This window comes from Hylobates moloch, unplaced genomic scaffold (genome assembly GCF_009828535.3).
Source record: "Hylobates moloch isolate HMO894 unplaced genomic scaffold, HMol_V3 SCAFFOLD_20, whole genome shotgun sequence".
Lineage (NCBI taxonomy): Eukaryota > Metazoa > Chordata > Mammalia > Primates > Hylobatidae > Hylobates > Hylobates moloch.
Window position 1 is genome coordinate 41347557 of NW_026652295.1, and position 23246 is coordinate 41370802.

Here is a 23246-nt window from a genome sequence, read left to right on the forward strand (position 1 = left end):
CGCAGCGCGCAGGCGGTGGCGAGGAGACGCCGAGCGGGCCGAGTGCGGCCGAGCAAAGCCGGAGCCGGAGCGGGGCCGCAGGAGACGGGCCGGGTCCGGACGGGCCGAGATGCCCTATAAACTGAAAAAGGAGAAGGTGAGCGTGGTCGTTTTTCCCCCACCGCCGCCTTGGAGCCTGCGCGGAGCTCTGGGAGGGGCCGGAGCCAGGCCCGGGACAGCCCCAGACTGACCCTCCCGTCCGGCCCCCGCAGGACTCCTGGGGCCAGCCCTCCGCCCCCGCGGCTGGCAGCACCCCCAGCTTGTGCCGCAGCTAGGACAGCTCCCCCACCTTGCCCCGGAGAGACTCCCCCCACATACACCTCCCTCCCTTCTTCCCTTCTCTTATCCTCGGCCCAGGGTAACCTCCTTCTTCCAGATCTGCCCCATTCCTAGGTCACTGTCCTGCTTTTTCTGTCCCCCCCATCACCCCTGGCCCCGATCCCCCATCGGTTCGGGCAGCCCCTCATCTGAAACTGCACCTTCCTCCAGAATTGCCCCCTCCCCCCGCCCTGAGCAGCCCCTTTTCTCCTCTTCCTACCCGCCTGGGACAGCCGCCCCACAGTCCCCTACGGCCCCTTCTTTTTCCATGCCAAGCCCCTGACCTAGAACAGCGCTGCTTTCTCTCTCCTCCACCCAAATCTGGCCTAGGCCCCTCCCTCTAGTTCTTCCTTCACACACAAACTTGTAAGCAGGACTGAGCCCTTATGTTGATGGAACCTCACAACGTTGGTGCTGGAAGGGACCTCTGAGTGCATGCAGTGCAATCCCTAATGGTACAGATGAGGAGACTGAGGCCCCGACAGGGCAAGGGACTTGTCCAAGGTCACACAACCTGCTGGAGGCCCAGCTGCAATATCAGGTCTCCTGACTTAAAGGCCTCTTTTGTATCAAAGCCCTCCTAACTGTCACCCAGGTGTATCCTAGACCAGTCACCTTTCCTAATCTGAGTAGGCTCCTCACCCTTATTCTTAATCCTAGGATAACCTTTGCATTTTTCCTTTTTTTTTTTTCTTTTTGCACCAGTGCTGGATTTCTGCCTTTCCTAAGCTACACCATCTTCAAATTGGGAATTTGTCCTCACTGTCAGATTATTGTTCCTTCTTAGCCTGCAGGCCAGCCACCCCTGAACACCCATGTCTTTGTCATGATGTCCTGACACAGGCTATTTCTTTTTTTTTTCTTTTTTTTTTTTGAGATGGGATTTCGCTCTTGTTGCCCAGGCTGGAGTGCAATGGTGCGATCTTGGCCCACCACAACCTCTGCCTCCTAGCTTCAAGCGATTCTCCTGCCTCAGCCTCCCAAGCAGCTGGAATTACAGGCATGTGCCACCACATCCAGCTAATTTTGTATTTTTAGTAGAGACGGGGTTTCTCCATGTTGGTCAGGCTGGTCTTGAACTCCTGACCTCAGGTGATCTGCCCCCCTTGGCCTCCCAAAGTGCTGGGATTACAGGTGTGAGCCACTGTGCCTGGCCCACAGGCCAGTTCTTAACGTTGCCTTCTTTCACCTTCCTCATCTACCTCGGTGCTGCCTTCCCCTGTTCCTCATCCGTGCCTTTTTCTACCCTCTGTTTCCTGCTGTTGCTGAGGTCTGACTCAGAGGTGTGGTTCCTTTGAGGTACAGACTCACACAGAGGATGCTAGGATACCAGTTCCAGCCTCCCCCAGCTTCTCCTCTCCTGGGGCTGGCCCTGTTTCATGGGGGCTGGCTCTGGCCTGGTGTTCTGGCCACCTGCTTGATGACCCCAGAGGTATATTGCTTTCATTTGCCCTCTGATTGGCTGGGTTACTGGGCTGCCATCTCTGACCTTTTCAATCAAACTTTTTCTCCTGAGCTGTTCTGTATTTACCAGGCAGCTCTGATTCTGGGTTGTCCCCTTAACCTTTCAGGGCCTGAGGTTCTAAGTACAGGGTTGGTGATGGTACTAGATGGTGAGCCTCCTGGGGGTAGTGAGCTGGACAGGGTTGTGTGCCCCACCCAGGCCCTGTCCTTGGGGAGTGGGCATGCGGAGGTGGTTTGGGTAGCTCAGTTGTAGACAGTGCACACAGAAATCAGCCACAACAGGGGCTAAGGGAAATGGAATTCGGGGAAAGCTGGTGAGGTCCCCACCCATTTGTAATTTTTAGTCTGTTGGACTAGATACTGCCCCATCCACAGAAAGCAATAGCCTACTAGATTGCGAAGGAGAAGACAGATTCTCAGTGAGATTTGCTAGGACCACGGGTGTAAGCATTTGGTTGGGAAAGGGTGTTGGAAGTATTGGGGTGCAGGGAGCCAGGCATAACTGTCACCTCCCTATAAGGTTTTTCTGCTCTTGATTTTCAGTTGCATTTGGCCTTCTTCAATGGTTGGCAGGCTCTAAGGAGCAGGGGGGTTGACAGTGTGACTGAGGTTTGTCTGGATGGCTGTGGGTGGAGGATTTTTATTGCTCATCTATGACCTGTCCCCTCTCTCCTGGCCATCTTTCACAGCTTCCTCTCTAAAGCCTTTCTGAGCCCTCAGTCAGGAGTGAACTCTCCTTTCTTTTCTGGATTTGCAGAACACTTAGTAGGCCACTTATGGTCCTTTTGTGTTTGGCCTTGGATGGGAATTAATTGTGGACAAGCCTTTTCTTCCCCTTTGAGATAATAACTAAGTTTCATTTTGGTTTGGCAACTCCTTTTCACACGGTAAGTATGTGCTTAGTGGATAGGTGCTAAGATAATCTCTTGGCGGGATTCGCATCTCTCCCCTTCCTTCATGTTCTGCTCTGGGACTTACCTCTTTTATTTTCCTGAGTAGGGTGCCCCTGCCCCCTCCGACTTTTTTCTTGTTCATAATAATAGTAATAACATTGACCAGCACTACGGTTTTCATGTGCCTTAACACTGTGCTGAGGGAAGAGGGTATTATGATTGTCATCATCTAATAGATGAGGAAACTGAGGCTCAGAGAGGCTAGTTAACTTGCCTATGATTATATAGCTAGTAAGAGTTGGGCCCAAAACACAGGGCTGAGTCCAAACATGTTCTTTTAACCTCTGTGCTACACAGCATTTGACTGCTGAGCTGGGCTGAAGTGTGTGTGCTTCACCTGTTCTGCAGGAGCCAGGGAGCAAGGGTGGTGGGCCTGGTTCCTCCACGCCCACTCACACCCACACACTAAGGCAGCTGGATCTCTCTTAGGCTCATTCTTTGAAAGATATGTCTGAGGCATCATGCTGAGTGCTGTAGGGTGGGTGGAGGGGTACAAAAAAGAATAAGCAGCTTATGATCTAATAGAGAGATTGGAGATGTATGAAGATGGGTCAGCTTTGTCCAAGGGGTTCATGTCTGGGGTGTGTGCAGACACCTCAATGTTGTGTCCTGCCTGCACCCTGCCCCCAGCCTGTTTCTCTCCACCCCATGCTCTCAGCCACTGACAAGGGTCAGTGTGGCCAGCTGGGTTAGTATACAGCAGGAGTGTGCTCAGGCCAAAGAAGGAACTCCTTCCCCCTACTGCATGGAGCTGCTCTACACCACACCTTTCTTCCTCCCCGCCTCCAAGAAGCCTTCCCCCTACTCCAGCCCACACAGAGCTCTCTTCTCCCTGAAATCCTTTTGCCCCCATAGTCACAATAACTTGATTTAACACTTCTCACTGAAGGGGCTTGGCTGCTATTGATTGCACAATCTCAGAGCTGGAAGTGATTTCCAAGATCCTCCAGTCCTCATTAAAGGCTTGAATTTCTTTTGCAACATGCCTTACAGGAGGTCACCCAGCCCCTGTTTGAATGTTCTCAGGGGTTGGGGAGCTTTCGGCTTCACTAGGTGGCCAGTTTTAGTGCAATTGCTCCATGATAAAATTCTTCCTTGTTTGGAGCTTCAGCCTGGCTTGCAACTTCAGCCCATTGCTCTCGTGCCTCTGGTCCATATGGACAAGTTGCATCCAAGGCAGCCCTTCATTTGTTTAAGATCCATCTTGCTTCTCCATCCCTCATGACTCCTCCCTTCCATTATTAACTATCCCAGTTCCTGCAGCTGTTGGTCTTGGGACATGCCTTTGAATCCACTCCCAGTATGGGTTGCATTTCCCTCTAAGAAACACTAGGATTTGTCATGGCCCCTCCCAAGCCTGATGCTCATGACTGAACCAGATCCTCCAGGATAGCCCTGTCAGTGCCAAGCAGTCTGCACAGGTCTGTTAACAAGATGGAAGGTCACGTGAGCTGCACATGGATGATTTGTGTTGAGCTTGCAGTCAGACCTAAATCCCCAAGTCTTTTTCACATTTTCCCTATCCTGTCCCTGTGCAGTTGCTTTTTTTGGCTCGAAGCATAGGAAGAGATGCTGGGCAGGCCAGGGCTCTGAGCCAGCTGCCAGGTTCCCAAAGGAGACTTCAGACTAGTGCTCACTCTTTGTAACAGTTCAGACAGCTCACTGTCTCAGTGCTTGTCAACTGAGGTGCTCTTGGCATTTTGGGTGGGACAGTTCTGTACCTGTTAGCATTCCTGGGCCTTACTGATTAAATGCCGAGTAGCACCTTCTTGTCTGTGCGCTATTTGTGACATCCAAAAACTGCCTCCCAGTCTTTCCAGGTGGCTGTGAGGGGAGAGTGGTGACTCCCTGCACTCCAGCATGAAAGCCTCCGGCACGCCTTTGACCACTTTAGCCAGAAGCCAGTGAGCAGCTGTTCCCTGATGCTTTTTCCTTAAGCCTCCTCACTCTGGTTCTGACCTGAGCAAAGACCCTCCTAGGCCCAACCTCTGCACCAGCCTGATGAGGTGAAAGATGAAGGAGCATTCTCACGCTGAATTAGTGTGTGTTTGGGGTGACTTCCTAACCAGATTCTAAACTCTTTGGAGGGGCTGAATCTCCTTCTGTGTAGATCCCTCCACCCACCCCAGCTTGGCACAAGGTAGATTCTGATTGATTGATTCAACTGGACAGAGGATATTTGCAACAAAGATCTAAGGGAGCCAGATAAGACCTCTCCCTTCCCCTGGCATCTGCTAACTTTACGTTCATCTTTTCCTTTCAGGAGCCCCCCAAGGTTGCCAAATGCACAGCCAAACCTAGCAGCTCGGGCAAGGATGGTGGAGGCGAGAACACTGAGGAGGTAATGAATGTAGGCATAGCCTTAGATGTGGTGCAGGTGCCACCTGCAAGTCCATGGTGGCTAGTTGGGTAGGGGATCCCAGGGGGTGAGGCAGAAGGGAAGGCTTCCATATTCTGGGAGGGACCTGGACAGCCCATCCAGACTGACCTCAGGCAGGATTTCCCTTTGGTTGGTATAGACCAAATACGTTCTCTAGTTCTTCAGACTCCCCAGAGATTCCTATGAAAGTTGTTTCTCTGCTTACCAACTTGGAATGTTGAGAATTCCTTTTTCTTAGGGCAAAAAGCTGGAGGTTCTGGGATCCTGGGCAAAAAGGGAAAAGTCCACAGACACTTGATGGGGTAACAAGTGACTTCAGCATGGCTCTGGGTGGGGCAGGGGATTGGGAGGGGCTGGTGTCCCTGAGTTGGGCCCAGCTGGGCCCACTGCCCTTGGTCCTGATTGAATGGGAGCATGACTAAAAGACAGTCCTGAGCAGAGTTCAGCGCAGCTTAGCAATCTCGGGTTATAAAGCAATAAACAGCAAGCCGAGAGAACACCAGAAGAGGGAGAGATTTAAGGAAGTACACAGTATGTCCATGAAAGTTTGCGAGTGTGCACAGTGGGATGCTCTGGATGGTGAATGATCCTGTGAACATATACAGCGAGCATCCACCACATCCTACCTGGAAAGTGGTGTTTGGTGCTTTCTCTGCTGTCTCCCTCTGCTCTAAACTGTTCAGAGGGATGGAGGAGAACTGGAAACAGAGCTCTCTAGTTATGGACAGGTCTTACGGTTTTTTGGGAGAAGAGATGGATGAGCAAATGTTTGGGATTAACTATGCATTTAGATGTTTCTCAGTACTTCTGGTGATAGGTCACCTCTAAAGAGGTACAAGCACTTTTCACACCTCATTTTAGGCCTCATTTAAGTAATCAGAAGCTGAGTAGGTTTTCCCCATTTTATAGGCATGGAAGTCGAGGACCACAGAAGAGGAATTATTCTTTCCTCTGCACTTATGCAGTATTCTACTTTTTTTTTTTTTTGAGATGGAGTCTCTCGTTGCCTAGGCTGGAATGCAATGGTACGATCTCGGCTCACTGCAACCTCCACCTCCCGGGTTCAAGCAATTCTCCTGCCTCAGCCTCCTGAGTAGCTGGGATTACAGGCACATGCCACCATGCTCAGCTAATTTTTTTGTATTTTTAGTAGAGACGGGGTTTCACCATGTTGGCCAGGCTGGTCTTGAACTCCTGACCTCAGGTGATCCACCCGCCTCGGCCTCCCAAAGTGCTGGGATTACAGGTGTGAGCCACTGCGCCCGGCCCTTATGCGGTATTCTAAATGTCTCTTTAATAATCCTTATCACTCAGCTCTGTGACCATTTGTCCCCATCTGTGTCTCTCCTCTCAGACTGTGAACTCCAAGGGAAGGAGCTGTGTTATTCTGCATTGCTTCTTTCCTACCTCTGTGTACTCGTGCAATTGGTTCATAGTAAATGCTTCTGGAAAGACACACTCTGGGCTCAGTCTCCCTTTCAGGAATGGTGATGTTTGTGGGACCCACAGGGAAGGTGGTTGGAAGCTGGTAACTTGACATTTAGAGCAAGAAACAGGATTTTCTAAGTCCTGAAAATCCTGGGAGAGGAAGGAAAATTTAATGGGGAGTTCCCACCTTTTGCCTAACTCCTACTTCTTTAGTTCTTAGATGGGATGTCGTTTCCTTAAAGCAGCCTTCTTTGACCACCCACCCCTATCCCCAGGACCTTGCGAGGGCTCCTGTTAGTTGCTGTTTTGGCACTCAGTACCTGGTAGCGCCAGTAGCACCTAACCACAACTGTAATGAAATAATTCCTTGTGAATTCACTGTTTTATCGGCTGTCTCTTATGTTAGCACGGGAGCTCCATGAGGCTCTCATTCACCCCTGAAGGGCCTGACACAGCAGAAGCACCCAGCATTTGAATGCATTAGTGAGTGAATGAGTGAACAAGTGAATGAACAAATTCACCAATTTCACATTAGAGCTGAAAAGGACCTTAGGGTCTAACGTTATCAGTTCATAGATGGGAAAATAAAGCCTGAACAGGTTAAGGAGTATGCTGAGACCAACTGCTATGATTTATCCACTGCCTTTTGAACAAATACGCCTAAGACAATGGGTCTATTACAAGCAATCTGGGAAAGGAGGGTGTTGAGTTCACCTTGGGCTGTTTGGTGAAACACTGCTCAGGGTTCACAGGTATGAGATGGCAGCAAGAATTATCCACGATTTTCTAGAAATGTACCCACGTCTGGGATGGCAGGGGTATGCTGGAAAAGTTGGAGCTAGGATGTGAGGCTGTGGTCTTCAAAAGCTGTTTGGCACAGTCCTTCCCTTGCCCTTTTTCTTTTTTTTTTTTTTTTGAGACGGAGTCTTGCTCTGTCGCCTAGGCTGGAGTGCAGTGGCGCGATCTTGGCTCACTGCAAGCTCCACCTTCTGGGTTCACGCCATTCTCCTGCCTCAGCCTCCCGAGTAGCTGGGACTACAGGCTCCCGCCACCACGCCCGGCTAACTTTTTGTATTTTTAGTAGACATGGGGTTTCACCGTGTTAGCCAGGATGGTCTCGATCTCCTGACCTCGTGATCCACCCGCCTCGGCCTCCCAAAGTGCTGGGATTACAGGCGTGAGCCACCGCGTCCGGCCCCCTTGCCCTTTTCTTGTTCGGAATTTTGGGCTCTTCTAGCTAGCTTTGCTCTGTCAGGCATTTGCCAGAGGCTTTCTAATTGATCTAATAGTTATAGCAGCTGATGTTTATTTTATAGAGCAGTTACTTTGTGTTAGTTTCCTAAGGCAGCCATAATAAACTACTACAAATAAGCCAGGCGTGCTGGCTCACACCTGTTATCCTAATGCTTTGGGAAGCTGAGGTGGGAGAATTGCTTGAGGGCAGGAGTTTGACACCAGCCTGGGCAACATACAGAGACCCTGTCTCTACAAAAAAATAAAAATAAAAAATTAGCTGGATGTGGGGGCATGTGCACCTGTACTTCCAGCCACACGGGAGGCTGAGGCGGAGGATCGCTTGAGTCCAGGAGTTCAAGGCTGCAGTGGGCCATGATCATACCACTGCACTCCAGCCTGGGTGACAGAATGAGACCTTGTCTCAAGAAAACAAAACAAAACAAATTACTACAAATTGGGTGGCTTAAAACAATAGAAATAGGCCGGGTGCGGTGGCTTACGCCTATAATCCCAGCACTTTGGGAAGCTGAGGCAGGTGGATCACCTGAGGTCAGGAGTTCAAGAGCAGCGTGGCCAACATGGTGAAACACTGTCTCTACTAAAAATACAAAAATTGGGCTGGGCATGGTAGCTCACACCTGTAATCCCAGCACTTTGGGAGGCCGAGGCAGGTGGATCACCTGAGGTCAGGAGTTCGAGACCAGCCTGACCAACATGGATAAACCCAGCTCTACTAAAAATACAAAAATTAGCAGGCGTGGTGGCACATGCCTGTAATCCCAGCTACTAGGGAGGCTGAGGCAGGAGAATCGCTTGAACCCAGGAGCCGGAGGATGCAGTAAGCCGATATCGCACCATTGCACTCCAGACTGGGCAACAAGAGTGAAACTCCGTCTCAAAAAAAAAAAACAAATACAAAAATTAGCCGGGCGTGGTGGTGGCGCACCTGTAATCCCAGCTATTGGGGAGGCTGAGACTGAAGAATTGCTTGAACCCAGGAGGCGGAGGTTGCAGTGAGAGGAGATCGTGCCATTGCACTCCAGCCTCAGCGACAAGAGGGAAACTCCGTCTCAAAAAACAAAAAACAAACAAAAAAAGAAATACATTCTCTCTCAGCTCTGGAGGCCAAAAGTTGTAAAATTAGTTTCGGCAGGGCCGTGTCCTTCTGAGGTTCTAAGGAAGAATCTGTTCCACATCTCTCCTAGATTCTGGTGGCTTTTGACAATCTTTGGCATTCCTTGTAGATGCATCACTTTAATCTCTGCCTCTGTCTTCACACAGCATTCTCCTCCATGTGTCTCTGTCTCTGTCCAAATTTTCCTCTTGTAAGGACACCAGTCATATTGGACTTAGGTCTCACTCCAATTCAGTATGATCTCATTTTAACTTGATTACATCTGCAAAGACCCTGTTTCCAAGTAAGGTCACATTCACAGATTCTAGGTGGACATGAATTTGGTGGGGGGAGGGGGTAGGGGACAGGATACTGTGCAACACTATGTACCAGGCACTGTGCTAAGTACTTTGCATGCATTGTCTCATTTAACCTTCACAGTACTCCCCTGAGATCCCTTTATTATTATTATTCCCATTTCACAGATGAAACTGAGGCTTAGAAATGTTAACTGGGCACAGTGGCTCACGCCTGTAATCCCAGCATTTTGGGAGGCCGAGGAGGGCAGACCACCTGAGGTCAGGAGTTCGAGACTAGCCTGACCAACATGGTGAAACGCTGTCTCTACTAAAAATACAAAAATTAGCCTGGCATGGTCCAGCTACTCGGGAGGCTGAGGCAGGAGAATTGCTTGAACCTGGGAGGTGGAGGTTGCAGTGAGCTGAGATTGTGCCACTGCACCCCAGCTTGGGGGAGAGAGCAAGACTCTGTCTCAAAAAAAAAAAAAAAGGAAATGTTAAGTAGCTTTTATTCAGCCAGTAAGGCAGTAAGGCAGAGCTGGAATTCAACCCAGGTCTGTGTGACTCTGGAGTCTCTTGTGGTCTTGAATGAAGTGATACTGCTGGCTCTAAGATTCTAGAAGTGAATCCTAGAATGGAAAGGAGCCTTGAGAGATCAGGTGAGACCCCATTGACCTGCCTCTGCAGGTAAAGGTCTTTCTTGACCTGTCCTTGGAAAAAAAAATTCAATGTCCTCACACCTGTAATCCCAGCACTTTGGGAGGCCGAGGCGGGCGGATCATCTGAGATTGGGAGTTAGAGACCAGCCTGGCCAACTTGGTGAAACCCCATCTCTACTAACAATACAAAAATTAGCCAGGCATGGTGGGGCACGCCTGTAATCCCAGCCTGTAATCCCAGCTGCTCGGGAGGCTGAGGCATGAGAATCGCTTGAACCCAGGAGACGGAGGTTGTGGTGAGCCAAGATCACGCCATTGCACTCCAGCCTGGGCAACAAGAGCAAAACTCCATCTCAAAAAAAAAAAAAAAAAATTTAATGTCATGGACTCCTCTACGTGCTGAGGCCTGTCCTGAGTCTGGGAGTAGGGACAGAGGGAGGAATAAATTTTCCCCCACTTCAGCTTATCCTCTCTGAGGCCAGAGTTATTACTCTAAAAACCTTCTTGGTCTTATCAGTCCTCTACTTAAAAACCGTTTTTGGCATCTCACTGTTTACAAGTTAAAATCCAAACTCACGGGCCGGGCGCGGTGGCTCACGCCTGTAACCCCAGCACTTTGGGGGGCTGAGGCGGGCGGATCACGAGGTCAGGAGATCGAGACCATCCTGGCTAACACAGTGAAACCCCGTCTCTACTAAAAATACAAAAAATTAGCCGGGCGAGGTGGCGGGCGCCTGTAGTCCCAGCTACTAGGGAGGCTGAGGCAGGAGAACGGCGTGAACCCCGGGGGGCGGAGCCTGCAGTGAGCTGAGATCGCGCCACTGCACTCCAGCCTGGGCGACAGCGAGACTCCGTCTCAAAGAAAAAAAAAAAAAAAAAAAAAAAAAAAAAATCCAAACTCACTAGCATGGCACCCTCAACCCCTCTGAGCTGGCCCCACTCTTCTTCTAGCGCCAGTCCTGCCTTTGTGTCCCATCGAACTTCCCATATTTTTATTTATTTATTTATTTATTTATTTATTTATTTATTTATTTATTTTTTTTGGAGATAGGGTCTCACTGTGTTCCCCAGGCTGGAGTACAGTGGTACAATCATGGCTCACTGCAGCCTCAACCTCCTAGGTTCAAGGGATCTTTTCACCCCCTGAGTAGCTGGGGCTGCAGGCACGAGCCACTGTGCTCAGCTAAGTTTTGTATTTTTTGTAGAGATAGGTTCTTACTATGTTGCTAAGGCTGGTCTCGAACTCCTGGACCGAAGCAATCCTCCTGCCTTGGCCTCTGAAAGTGCTGGGATTACAGGTGTGAGCCACTGTGCCCTGCCCAACTTCCTACCTTCTGATATGACAACCCCTTTATGACTCAGGGTGCTCACAGATGCAGTTCCACTGGCCTAGACTGCTTTATTTCTCCTGTGTCTTTTTTTGACTATTAAACTCATGTTTATTTTATTTATTTATTTTGTTTTTGAGGCGGAGTCTCGTTCTGTCACCCAGGCTGGAGTGCAGTGGCGTGATCTTGGCTCACTGCAACCCCACCTCCCAGGTTCAAGCGATTCTTCTGCCTCAGTCTCCCAAGTAGCTGGGACTACAGGCACGCACCACCACGCCCAACTTATTTTTCTATTTTTTTTTTTTTTAATTAGAAACGAGGTTTCACCATGTTGGCCAGGATGGTCTCTATCACTTGACCTCGTGATCCACCCGCCTCGGCCCCCCAAAGTGCTGGGATTATAGGCATGAGCCACCGCACCCGGCCATTTAAACTCATGTTTATTTTTTAAGAACCAAAAAAGGGGGGCCAGGCACGGTGGCTCACACCTGTAATCCCAGCACTTTGGGAGGCCGAGGGGGGCGGATCACGAGGTCAGGAGATTGAGACCATCCTGGCTGACATGGTGAAACCCCATCTCTACTAAAAAATACAAAAAATTAGCCAGGCGTGGTGGCGGGTGCCTGTAGTCCCAGCTACTCGGGAGGCTGAGGCAGGAGAATGGTGCGAACCTGGGAGGTGGAGCTTGCAGTGAGCCGAGATCATGCCACTGCACTCCAGCCTGGGCGACAGAGTGAGACTCCATCTCAAAAAAAAAAAAAAAAAACCAAAAGTCACCTCTTCAGGGATATCTTCCCTAATTCTTCCAGGCAGAGTTTGCAGCTCAGCCTTCTCTGTTCTTGCATTTTCCTTGTTCAGTTAGCTGCATTTGTGTCTGTCCTGCCTAGTGGACTGTGAGCTCTTTGATGGCAAGGGCCATGTCTTAGTCACCTTTTAATCTTTTTTTATGGTATAGAATTTGCATATAAACTTTTAATCTTTAATGCTTAGCATGATGTTTAGTTAATAATTGAGGAAGGAAAGAATTAAGCAACACTAGATGGAGCTCTAGATGTCACCACTGGAGAGAAGGCCTCTGTGATTTTTGGGATTTTAAACTGTAATGATCTTCATTTATTAGGCCAGTTAATTCATTATGCAAAAGAGATATAATATTTAATCTTTGCATTTTTTCTGTTAATTGTATGTTTCATCTTTCTCTTATATTAAATACTTTCTATAGTGCTTAAATTATATTTCCATCTCTTTATTTATTTATTTATTTATTTATTTATTTTTGAGACAGACTCTTGCTTTGTTGCCCAGGCTGGAGTGTCTTGGCTCACTGCAACCTCTGCCTCCCGGGTTCAAGTGATTTTCGTGTCTCAGCCTCCTGAGTAGCTGGGATTACAGGCACCCGCCACCACGCCCAGCTAAATTTTGTATTTTTATTTATTTATTTTTATTTATTTATTTTTTGAGGCGGAGTTTTGCTGTTATTGCCCAGGCTGGAGTGCAATGGCGTAATCTCAGCTCACTGCAACCTCCGCCTCCCAGATTGAAGTGATTTTCCTCCCTCAGCCTCCTGAGAAGCTGGTATTACAGGCATGCACCACCACGTCTAGCTAATTTTGTATTTTTAGTAGAGATGGGGTTTCTCCATGCTGGTCAGGCTTATCTTGAACTCCTGACCTCAGCTGATCTGCCCATCTCAGCCTCCCAAAGTGCTGGGATTACAGGCGTGGGCCACCATGCCCAGCCGTTTTTATTTTTATTTTTATTTTATTTTATTTTTTGAGATGGAGTTTCGCTCTTGTCGCCCAGGCTGGAGTACAATGGCACGATCTCAGCTCACTGCAATATCCACCTCCCAGGTTCAAGCAATTCTCCTGCCTCAACCTCCCGAGTAGCTGAGATTACAGGCGCCCGCCACCATGCCCGGCTAACGTTTGTACTAAAAGTACATTTTGTACTAAAAGCTAATTTTGTATTTTTAGTAGAGACAGAGTTTCACCATGTTGGCTAGGCTGGTCTCCAACTCCTGACCTCAGGTGATCCGCCCACCTCAGCCTGCCAAACTGCTGGGATTATAGGGGTGAGCCACCATGCCCAGCCAACTTTTGTATTTTTAGTAGAGATGGGGTTTCGCCATATTGGCCAGGCTGGTCTTGAACTGGCCTCAAGTGATCTGCTGCCTTGGCCTCCCAAAGTGCTGGGATTACAGACATGAGCCGCCGTGCCAGGCCCCTATCTCTTTATTTATATTTGAATATTTGGGTTTAATTTTTTTTTTTGAGACGGAGTCTTGCTCTGTCACCCAGGCTGGAGTGCAGTGGTGCGATCTCAGCTCACTGCAACCTCTGCCTCCCGGGTTCAAGCAATTTTCCTGCCTCAGCCTCTTGAGTAGCTGGGAATACAGGCGCGTGCCACCATGCCCAGCTAATTTTTGTATTTTTAGTAAAGACAGGGTTTCACCATGTTGGTCAGGCTGGTCTCGAACTCCTGATCTTGTGATCTGCCCGCCTCGGCCTCCCAAAGTTCTGGGATTACAGGCATGAGCCACTGTGCCCAGCCTGGGTTTAAATTATTAATGGCAGCCGTGTTCGGAATAGGCTGGACCAGGATAGGTTCAGAGTAGGCATGTTTAGTTGGAATTTTCTGAGTATGAGTGTGGTGTGGAAATTCACAGTGCCACTTGATTGCTGGAGGCCTGAATCTAGGAAGGCTTCTTGGAGTATGGATCCTGTTGAGAGTTTGGAAGTGAAAGTAGTAGTACTTCAGGCAGAAGAGATGGCCTCTATGGAGTCCCAGAAGTGAGGGCCAGGTATGGTGGCTCACACTTGTAATCCCAGCACTTTGGGAGGCTGAGGCGGGTGGATTGCTTGAGCTCCAGAGTTTGAGATCAGCCTGGGCAACATGGTGAAATCCTGTCTCTACAAAAACTGCAAAAAAGTAGGCCAGGCGCGGTGGCCACGCCCCTAATCCCAGCACTTTGGGAGGCTGAGGCAGGCAGATCATTTGAGGTCAGGAGTTCAAGACCAGCCTGGCCAACATGGTGAAACCCCGTCTCTACTGAAAATACAAAAATTAGCCAGGGCTAGTGGTGCACGCCTGTAGTCCCAGCTACTCAGGAGGCTCAGGCAGGTGAATCCTTTGAGCCTGGGAGGTGGAGGTTGCAGTGAGCTGAGATTGCACCACTGCACTCCAGCCTGGGTGGCAGAGTGAGACCCTGTCTCAAAATAAATAAATAAAAAAAGAGTCCCAGAAGTGAAACCGGGCAGGACAAAGTAGCGAGTAGAGGACAGATTAGCCAAGTTGCCTTTGGTCAGTGTCCACCCCTGCTTTGATGGCTGCAGAAGCTTCTCAGGGGACTGACTTGCCTTCTATCCCTAACCCAGGTGAATGGAAAAGTTAGTGGCTGGAGCTTTTAGGAGAAATGGTTGAATGCCCATGAGTAGTTGACATATAGTGAAGGGTGAATAGACAGCGGATACCTCATTGGGGCTTGGCAGCCAGGGGCTTTGCTGGCAGGAACAGCTGTCTCTCAGATGCTTCTTGTGTCTGGATCTTGGGAGCCAATGGTCCTTATAAACCAGGGCAGCTCAGTGGGGTAGGGGGCAGGGCAGACTAAGCCCACTCAGCTGCTCTCCAGCCACTCCAGCCTTCAGTAACGCAATACTAGTATAGAAAAGACCTTAGATATCAGCTCTTTGGGTGGGTTTTGTTTTGTTTTGTTTCATTTGTTTTGTTTTGTTTTTTTCTGAGATGGAGTCTTATTCTGTCGCCCAGGCTGGACTGCAGTGGCGCCATTTCGGCTCACTGCAACCTCTGTCTCCCAGGTTCAAGTGATTCTCCCACCTCAGCCTCCTGAGTAGCTGGGATTACAGGCCCCCACCATCATGCCTGGCTAATTTTTTGTATTTTCAGTAGAGATAGGGTTTTGCCATGTTGGCCAGGCTGGTCTCCTGACCTCAGGTGATCTGCCCGCCTCGGCCTCCCGAAGAGCTGGGATTGCAAGCATGAGCCACCATGCCCGGCCATTGGTGGAGCATAAAACCCTCTGTTCTCTCTAAACCTTACCGGAATAATGGTTGGGAAACCACTGATCTAGTCCTGCCACCTCTTTTTTTTTTTGAGATGGAGTCTTGCTCTGTCGCCCAGGCTAGAGTGCAGTGGCGTGATCTCGGCTCACTGCAACCTCCGCCTCCCAGGTTCAAGCAATTCTCCTGCCTCAGCCTCCTGAATAGCTGGGATTACAGGCACCCACCACCACGCCCAGCTAATTTTTGTATTTTTAGTAGAGACGGGGTTTCACCATGTTGGCCAGGCTAGTCTCGAACTCCTGACCTCCTGATCTAGCCACCTTGGCCTCCCAAAGTGCTGGGATTACAGGTATGAGCCACCGCGTCTGGCTACCTCTTTTTTTTTTTTTTTTTTTTTTGAGATAGAGTCTTGCTCTGTATCCCAAACTGCAGTGCAGTAGTGTGATTTTGGCTCACTGCATCCTCTGCCTCCCGGGTTCAAGCAATTCTCCCATCTCAGCCTCCTGAGTAGCTGGGGCTACAGGCATGCACCACCACACCCAGCTAATTGTTTTTTTGCATTTTTAGTAGAGTCAGGGTTTCACTATGTTGGTCAGGCTGGTCTTGAACTCCTGACCTCAAGTGATCCCCCCGCCTTGGCCTCCAAAAGTGCTAGGATTACAGGCATGAGCCACCGTGCCTGGCTACCTTCTTGTTAGCAGAAAACATTGAGGCCTTCCTTTTCCCTTTCTGGGAAGAATGCCTCTCTCTGGCTGCCTCCTCAGTGTGAGGTTTCTGGAAGTACAGGGTGTCTGCATCTTACCTGAAAGGATGGAGTCTTGTTGTCCAGTTGGCACTGAGCCCCTCCCCCTAGTATCACTGATGTTTCTCCTTCCAGACTCTGCTCCTAATGCTGTATAGCACCCTGTTCTGAGGATTCCTGAGTTGGGGCAGGAGAGGAAGAGCCTGTGGGGAGGAGCCTGGGCAGGAACTGAGAGCTTTGGCTCCTGGTCAACCAACCAACCAAACCTTCATTGAATTCCTATTAGGTGTTAGTGCTGGGGGTACCCAGAGGGGTACAAACAGGGTCCTGGCTTTCAAAGGACTTGCTATCTAGTTTGGAGAATGACACATGAAGAGACTAAGAGGTGTCACTAGAGGGTGAGCAGTCACAGAACCAATGGAAGAGACAAATGGTATCAAAAAGAGGGGGTGACACCCAAGGGCTGGAAAGATCTGAGAAGACTTTTTGGAAGAAGGTGGGACTTAAACTGAGTCTTAGAAGATGCAGTGATTTCCTAGGTCCCCCATTTTCTTTCTTTTCTTTTTCTTTTTTGAGACAGAGTTTCACTCTTGTTACCCAGGGTGGAGTGCAATGGCGTGATCTTGGCTCACCGCCAAGATCAAGCAATTCTCCTGCCTCAGCCTCCCGAGTAGCTGGGATTACGGGCATGCGCCACCTTGCCCGGCTAACTTTGTATTTTTAGTTGAGTTGGGGTTTCTCCATGTTGGTCAGGCTGGTCTTGAACTCCCAATCTCAGGTGATCCACCTGCCTCGGCCTCCCAAAGTGCTGGGATTGCAGGCATGAGCCACCGTGCCCGGCCAGGGTCCCCCATTTTTAAACGAGGATAATGGACTCAACGGAACCTTTGAGTTGTGCTAGCATAGGAAGGAAATTCTAGGCTGCATTCCTAAAATCTGGGTATGGGAAATAATAGTAATAGTAGTGGTGGTACCTCTTATAAAATGCTTCTTTAGGGCGGGCACGGTGGCTCACACCTGTAATCCCAGCACTTTGGGAGGCCGAGGTGGGCGGATCATGAGGTCAGGAGATCCAGATCAGCCTGGCTAACATGGTGAAACTCCATCTCTACTAAAAATACGAAAAATATTAGCCGGGCGTGGTGGCGTGCACCTGTAATCCCAGCTACTCTGGAGGCTGATGCAGGAGAATTGCTTGAACCCGGGAGGTGGAGGTTGCAGTGAGCCGAAATTGCGCCACTGCACTCCAGCTGGGTAACAGAGCCAGACTCTGTCTCAAAAAAAAAAAAAAAAAAAAAAAAATGCTTCCTTAGTGCGAAGAACTGTTCATCTCTATCCTTACAATAGCGCTATAAGGTAGGTATGGTTGTTATCCCATTTTATAGATGAGAAAACTGAGGCGCAGACTTTCTGGATATTACTCAGCTAATAAGTGGTGAGCCAGGATTGAACCCAGGCAGGCAGTCTGGCCCAAGGTGTTATTGAGCACCAAGCTCCACAGATAAGGGTTTGGTTGTTCTTTTTTTATTTATTTGTATTTTTTTGATTCGGAGTCTCCCCCTGTCACCCAGGCTGGGGCAATGGCGTGATCTCAGCTCACTGCAGCCTCTGCCTCCTGAGTTCAAGCGATTCTCCTGCCCCAGCCTCCCAAGCAGCTGAGATTACAGGCACGTGTCACCACGCCCAGCTAATTTTTTGTATCTTTAGTAGAGACAGGGTTTCACCATGTTGGCCAGGCTGCTCTCAAACTCCTGACCTCGTGATCTGCCCGCCTCTGCCTCTCCAAGTGTTGGGATTACAGGCGTGAGCCACTGTGCCTGGCCTAGTTGTTCTCATTCTTTTTCTTTTTTTTTTTTTTTTTTTTTGAGACGGAGTCTCGCTCTGTCCCCCAGGCTGGAGTGCAATGGTGGGATCTCTGCTCACTGCAAGCTCCGCCCCCTGGGTTCATGCCATTCTCCTGCCTCAGCCTCCCAAATATCTGGGACTACAGGCGCCCGCCACAACGCCCGGCTAATTTTTTGTATATTTAGTAGAGACGGGGTTTCACCGTGTTAGCCAGGATGGTCTCGATCTCCTGACCTCGTGATCCACCCGCCTCGGCCTCCCAAAGTGCTAGGATTACAGGCTTGAGCCACCGTGCCCGGCCGCCTGGCCTAGTTGTTCTTAAGGCAGGGAAATGGAGGTCCAAGGCAGAGGAGTGTCTGGATACACACCAAGTGCTGGCCCCCAACCTGCTTTTCTCTTAGTACCACTTCCCCCACCCCAAGGTGTGACTCATCTGCCATATGTAGAAAGGGAGACCCCAGACTCCAGATGCCTTGCCATGCCTAACACACAGGACCCACAGGCTAGACCCGGTGTTCCTCTCCTGTTCTCTCATCCCTAGATAGGTGACAAGTCCACATCGTTTTTATAAAAAATTCAGAGGATACAATTAATAACATTTCTGTCTTCCTCCCCTCCCCCATCCCAGAGGATTTCAAGTTCTATTATTATGGTAAGGAGTAAGAGTTTGGGAGGGGAGCTGGAGAGGAGCAGGGGATGGCAGGTATGAGGCCAAGAGGTCACCTTTCCCTTTCCCTGTGGTCAGGGTACCCAGCTGGACATGGCCTCTGCCTGGTCCTGTTGTAGTCTGTGGTTGGGGGGCAAGGGCTGTCCTGTGGTTTAGCTTCTTTCCTCTCCCAACAGGGGGCTGCCTTCTGAAAATGGACTTCATGGGGCTGTAACACCGTGTCTGGGAGCTATACCTTTAAAAAGGGATAGCTTTTAGGCTGGGCATGGTGGCTCACACCTGTAATCCTAACACTTTGGGAGGCCAAGGCAGGTGGATTAATTGAGGTCAGGAGTTCAAGACCAGCCTGGCCAACATGGAGAAACCCCATCTCTACAAAAAATACAAAAAGTAGCTGGCATGGTGGCGGGTGCCTGTAATTCCAGATACTCGGGAGGCTGAGGCAGGAGAATCACTTGAACCTGGGAGGCACAGGTTGCAGTGAACCAACATTCTGCCACTGCACTCCAGCCTGGATGACAGAGCGAGACTCCATCTCAAAAATAAATAAATAAATAAAATAAAAAGGGATAATTTTAATTTTAAAAATTAGCTGCATTTCTCCCATTATAAAAGCAGTATCATACTACATAATGGAAGTAAGGCAGAAAAAAAGCAGTGTCAGCCTGTAGAAAATTTAGAAATGCAGAAGTAATCTCATTCTACTACAGGAGATAGTCATTAACACAGTGGTGGACTTGGGCTCGTTCTTACCTTTCCTGAACCTCGTTTTTGGTTCTGTGCCTGTGTTTTAATGTGAGTGAGCTCATTTTGTGTATCTAGTTTTGTACTGTATTTATTTTTTTTATGTATGTATGTATGTATGTATATATTTATTTTATTTTTTTGAGATGGAGTCTCGCTGTCTCCCAGGCTGGAATGCAGTGGCGCGATCTCGGCTCACTGCAAGCTCTGCCTCCTGGGTTCACGCTGTTCTCCTGCCTCAGCCTCCCAAGTAGCTGGGACTACAGGTGCCCGCCACCACGCCCGACTAATTTTTTGTATTTTTAGTAGAGACGGGGTGGATGGTCTCGATCTCCTGACCTCGTGATCTGCCCGCCTCGGCCTCCCAAAGTGTTGGGATTACAGGCGTGAGCCACCGCGCCCGGCCTATGTATTTACTTTTTGAAGACGGAGTCTCGCTGTTTCGCCCAGGCTGGAGCTGGAGTGCAGTGGCATGAGCTCAGCTCACTGCAACGTCCGCCTGCTGGGTTCAAGCAATTCTCTTGCCTCAGCCTCCCAAGTAGCTGGGACTACAGGCACCCACCACCATGCCCGGCTAATTTTTTGTATTTTAGTAGAGACAGGGTTTCACTGTGTTGTCCAGGCTGGTCTCAAACTCCTGAGGTCAGGCAATCCACCTGCCTTGGCCTCCCAAAGTGTTGGGATTACAGGCGTGAGCCACCGCACCTGGCCTTGTACTATCATTATTTAACTTAGCATAGGAAGCAATTTTCTGTCATTATGTAGTTTTAGGCCTTCTGTTTTATTTCAAAATTTCATCAGTATGATAACACATACATTGTTCAGATATTACTACTATTGGGGTTGGAATGCAACTCTTAGCTCTTTCCTCATTAGATTCCTTTAGATTTTCACATTAGATTCTTTTCCTACTTTTTTTTTTTTTTTTGAGATTTAGATGTTATCTATTGACTTTCTACCATGGAAAATAAGTCCTCATCATTCTTATGCCTTTCTGCAGACATTTCCCTTCCTCCAAAAATACCACCATTTTGGGCAAATTACTATGAACATGAAAGTATTTTTTACAACTAAACTATGTATTACATAGTTTTCTTTTTTCTTTTCTTTTCTTTTTTTTTTTTGAGGCAGAGTCTCACTCTGTCATCCAGGTTGGAGTGCAATGGCGCAATCTTGGTTCACTGCAACCTCCACCCCCTAGGTTCAAGGAATTCTCCTGCCTCAGCCTCCCGAGTAGCTGAGATTACAGGCATCCGCCACCACACCCGGCTAATTTTGTATTTCTAGTAAGAGATGGGGTTTCACCTTGTTGGCTAGCTGGTCTGGAACTCCTGACCTCAGGTGATACACCCACCTTGGCCAAAGTGCTGGGATTACAGGCATGAGCCACTGCACCTGGCCCATAGTTTTCATAAACATAATATTAACTCCTGATATTCCATTTATTCATTTTCTGTTATAAATGAGGTTGTTAAAAGTATTTGTGCACAAAGCTTTTTTTTTTTTTTTTTCTTTTTGCCTGGCTACCTCTGCCTCCTCCAAAGCTTTTTTTAAAAAAAATTTAGGATTTTTATTAAGCTAAATTTCTAGTAAAGTACTAAGACATGGGAATGAATTTCTTTCTTTTACCTTTTTAAATTTGAAAATTTTTATTTTGTTCAGGCTGGAGTGCAGTTGGTGTGATCATAGCTCACGGCAGACTTGAACTCCTGGGCACAAGGGATCCTCCAACCTTGAGTAACTGGAACTCCAGTAAGCTTCCTGAGTAGCTGGAACTGCAGGCATGTGCCACCATACCTGGCTAATTAAAAAAATTTTTTCGTAGAGATGGTCTTGCTATGTTGCTCAGGCTGGTTTCAAACTTCTGGCTTCAAGTAATCCTCCTGCTTTGGCTTCCCAAAGTGTTGGGATTACAGGCATGAGCCACTGTGCCTGGCCTTTCTTTTACCTTTTTTTTTTTTTGAGACAAAGTCTCGCTCTTGTCCCCCAGGCTGGAGTGCAATGGTGTGATCTCGGCTCACTGCAACCTCCACCTCCCGGGTTCAAGCGATTCTCCTGCCTTAGCCTCCCAAGTAGCTGGGATTACAGGCGCCTGCCACCACGCCTGGCTAATTTTTGTATTTTTAGTAGAGATGGGGTTTCACCATGTTGGCCAGGCTGGTCTTGAACTCTTGACCTCAGGTGATCTGCCCCCCTCGGCCTCCCAAAGTGCTGGGATTACAAGTGTGAGCCACCGCGCCCAGCCTCTTTTACCTTTTGATTGAAGACTGTCACACATTCAGTAAAGGATCTTAAGTGTACTGCTCAATAAATTTTAGGTATGTATCTGCCATGCACCACCTTGCAGGTCCAGTCAAGATGCAGGATGTTTACATTACTCAGAAGGCTCCTCATGTGTCTTCTTAGCAATACCCACCCCATTTCCCCTGGCAACATACTCACTTTTTTGACTTCTGTCACCATCAATCCATCAATTAGCTTTACCTGTTCATGAACTGGAATGAACGTTTTGAAGGCTCCTGATGCACAGGCAGTGGGCGTCTCTTTGGGAGATGTGACTTCTTGACTGCTCCCTGCCAGGGCTACAGCACAGGTAACTCTGTAACCCTGGCCTTAGCTCCTTCCGGGCAGGAGACAGCTGCTCACTGCCCAGGCCTGTGCAGGCATAAACAGACTTGGGGATGGCTAGGCCCAGGATGGGAGGCATATCTTGGGAAGTGGATTTCAACAGGTGACTTGTTCCAGGCCCAGCCGCAGCCCCAGCCCCAGCCCCAGCCCCAAGCCCAGTCTCAGCCACCATCGTCCAACAAGCGTCCCAGCAATAGCACGCCGCCCCCCACGCAGCTCAGCAAAATCAAGTACTCAGGGGGGCCCCAGATTGTCAAGAAGGAGCGACGGCAAAGCTCCTCCCGCTTCAACCTCAGCAAGAATCGGGAGCTGCAGAAGCTTCCTGCCCTGAAAGGTACTTGGCAGTTGGTCACAGGGGCTGTTTTACCAGGTCTAGGGGGCATCGGGAGTTGGTGGAATGGAAGTTTTGGGGGGAAGGGAGTTCCAGAGAATGCGGGAAGGGGGTGCCAGGGAGCAGGATGGTGGCAGGGTGGGGTAAGGGAAAGCCCTTGAAGGCAAGCAGGGCATCGCAGTGAAGGACTACAGAGGAGAACCTGACTGCTGGGGCCCCCACAGATTCACCAACCCAGGAGCGGGAGGAGCTGTTTATCCAGAAGCTACGCCAGTGCTGTGTCCTCTTTGACTTCGTGTCAGACCCACTCAGTGACCTCAAATTCAAGGAGGTGAAGCGGGCCGGACTCAACGAGATGGTGGAGTACATCACCCATAGCCGTGATGTTGTCACCGAGGCCATTTACCCTGAGGCTGTCACCATGGTGGGCACAGGGAAAGGACACGGGGGACTGGTGAGGGTCTCTGGAGAAGCCCAGGTGGAGCTCTAACTGGCCCTACCCCTCAGTTTTCAGTGAACCTCTTCCGGACGCTGCCACCTTCATCGAATCCCACAGGGGCTGAGTTTGACCCAGAGGAAGATGAGCCCACCCTGGAAGCTGCTTGGCCACATCTCCAGGTACCAGGACAAGGGGGCAGATTGGCCGTGGCTGCAGGGAGTGGGGCACTTGGAGGCCTGCAAGTCCGTGGGAACATCCCCTCAGTGGCGTGCCTTTTTCCCTATAGCTCGTGTATGAGTTCTTCTTACGTTTCCTTGAGTCTCCTGATTTCCAGCCAAACATAGCCAAGAAGTACATCGACCAGAAGTTTGTACTTGCTGTGAGTCCCCGAGTTCCTGTCCTTGCCCTCTCTCTTTCCATTCCATGCCCCCTTCATCTGTGTCCCAGCGGCTCTTTCCCCTTAAGCTGAATATATTGGGTTTCATCCATGTCTGGTACGAGGAGGCTATAAAGGGTAAAAAACAAAACAAAACAAAAACCCTACTCTGGCCTCAAGAAACTAACAACATAATGGTAGGAAACAAAAAAGCAACAGAGTACCTCTCTCTGG

General features: G+C 49.3%; 1 protein-coding gene across 2 annotated transcripts in view; it reads left to right on the plus strand.

Moving 5' to 3' along the window:
• Nucleotides 1–23246, plus strand: part of PPP2R5D (protein phosphatase 2 regulatory subunit B'delta) — a 27599-nt gene continuing 4353 nt past the window's right edge. The window contains exons 1-6 of one of the 2 annotated variants that reach the window (XM_032141658.2): nucleotides 1–136; nucleotides 5038–5115; nucleotides 21984–22200; nucleotides 22422–22621; nucleotides 22705–22815; nucleotides 22923–23015. In XM_032141658.2, the coding sequence (XP_031997549.1) occupies nucleotides 110–136; nucleotides 5038–5115; nucleotides 21984–22200; nucleotides 22422–22621; nucleotides 22705–22815; nucleotides 22923–23015 (726 nt within the window). In that variant the 5' untranslated portion in view covers nucleotides 1–109. The remainder of the gene's footprint in view (nucleotides 137–5037; nucleotides 5116–21983; nucleotides 22201–22421; nucleotides 22622–22704; nucleotides 22816–22922; nucleotides 23016–23246) is intronic. The other variant, XM_058432558.1, reaches the window with a different exon arrangement.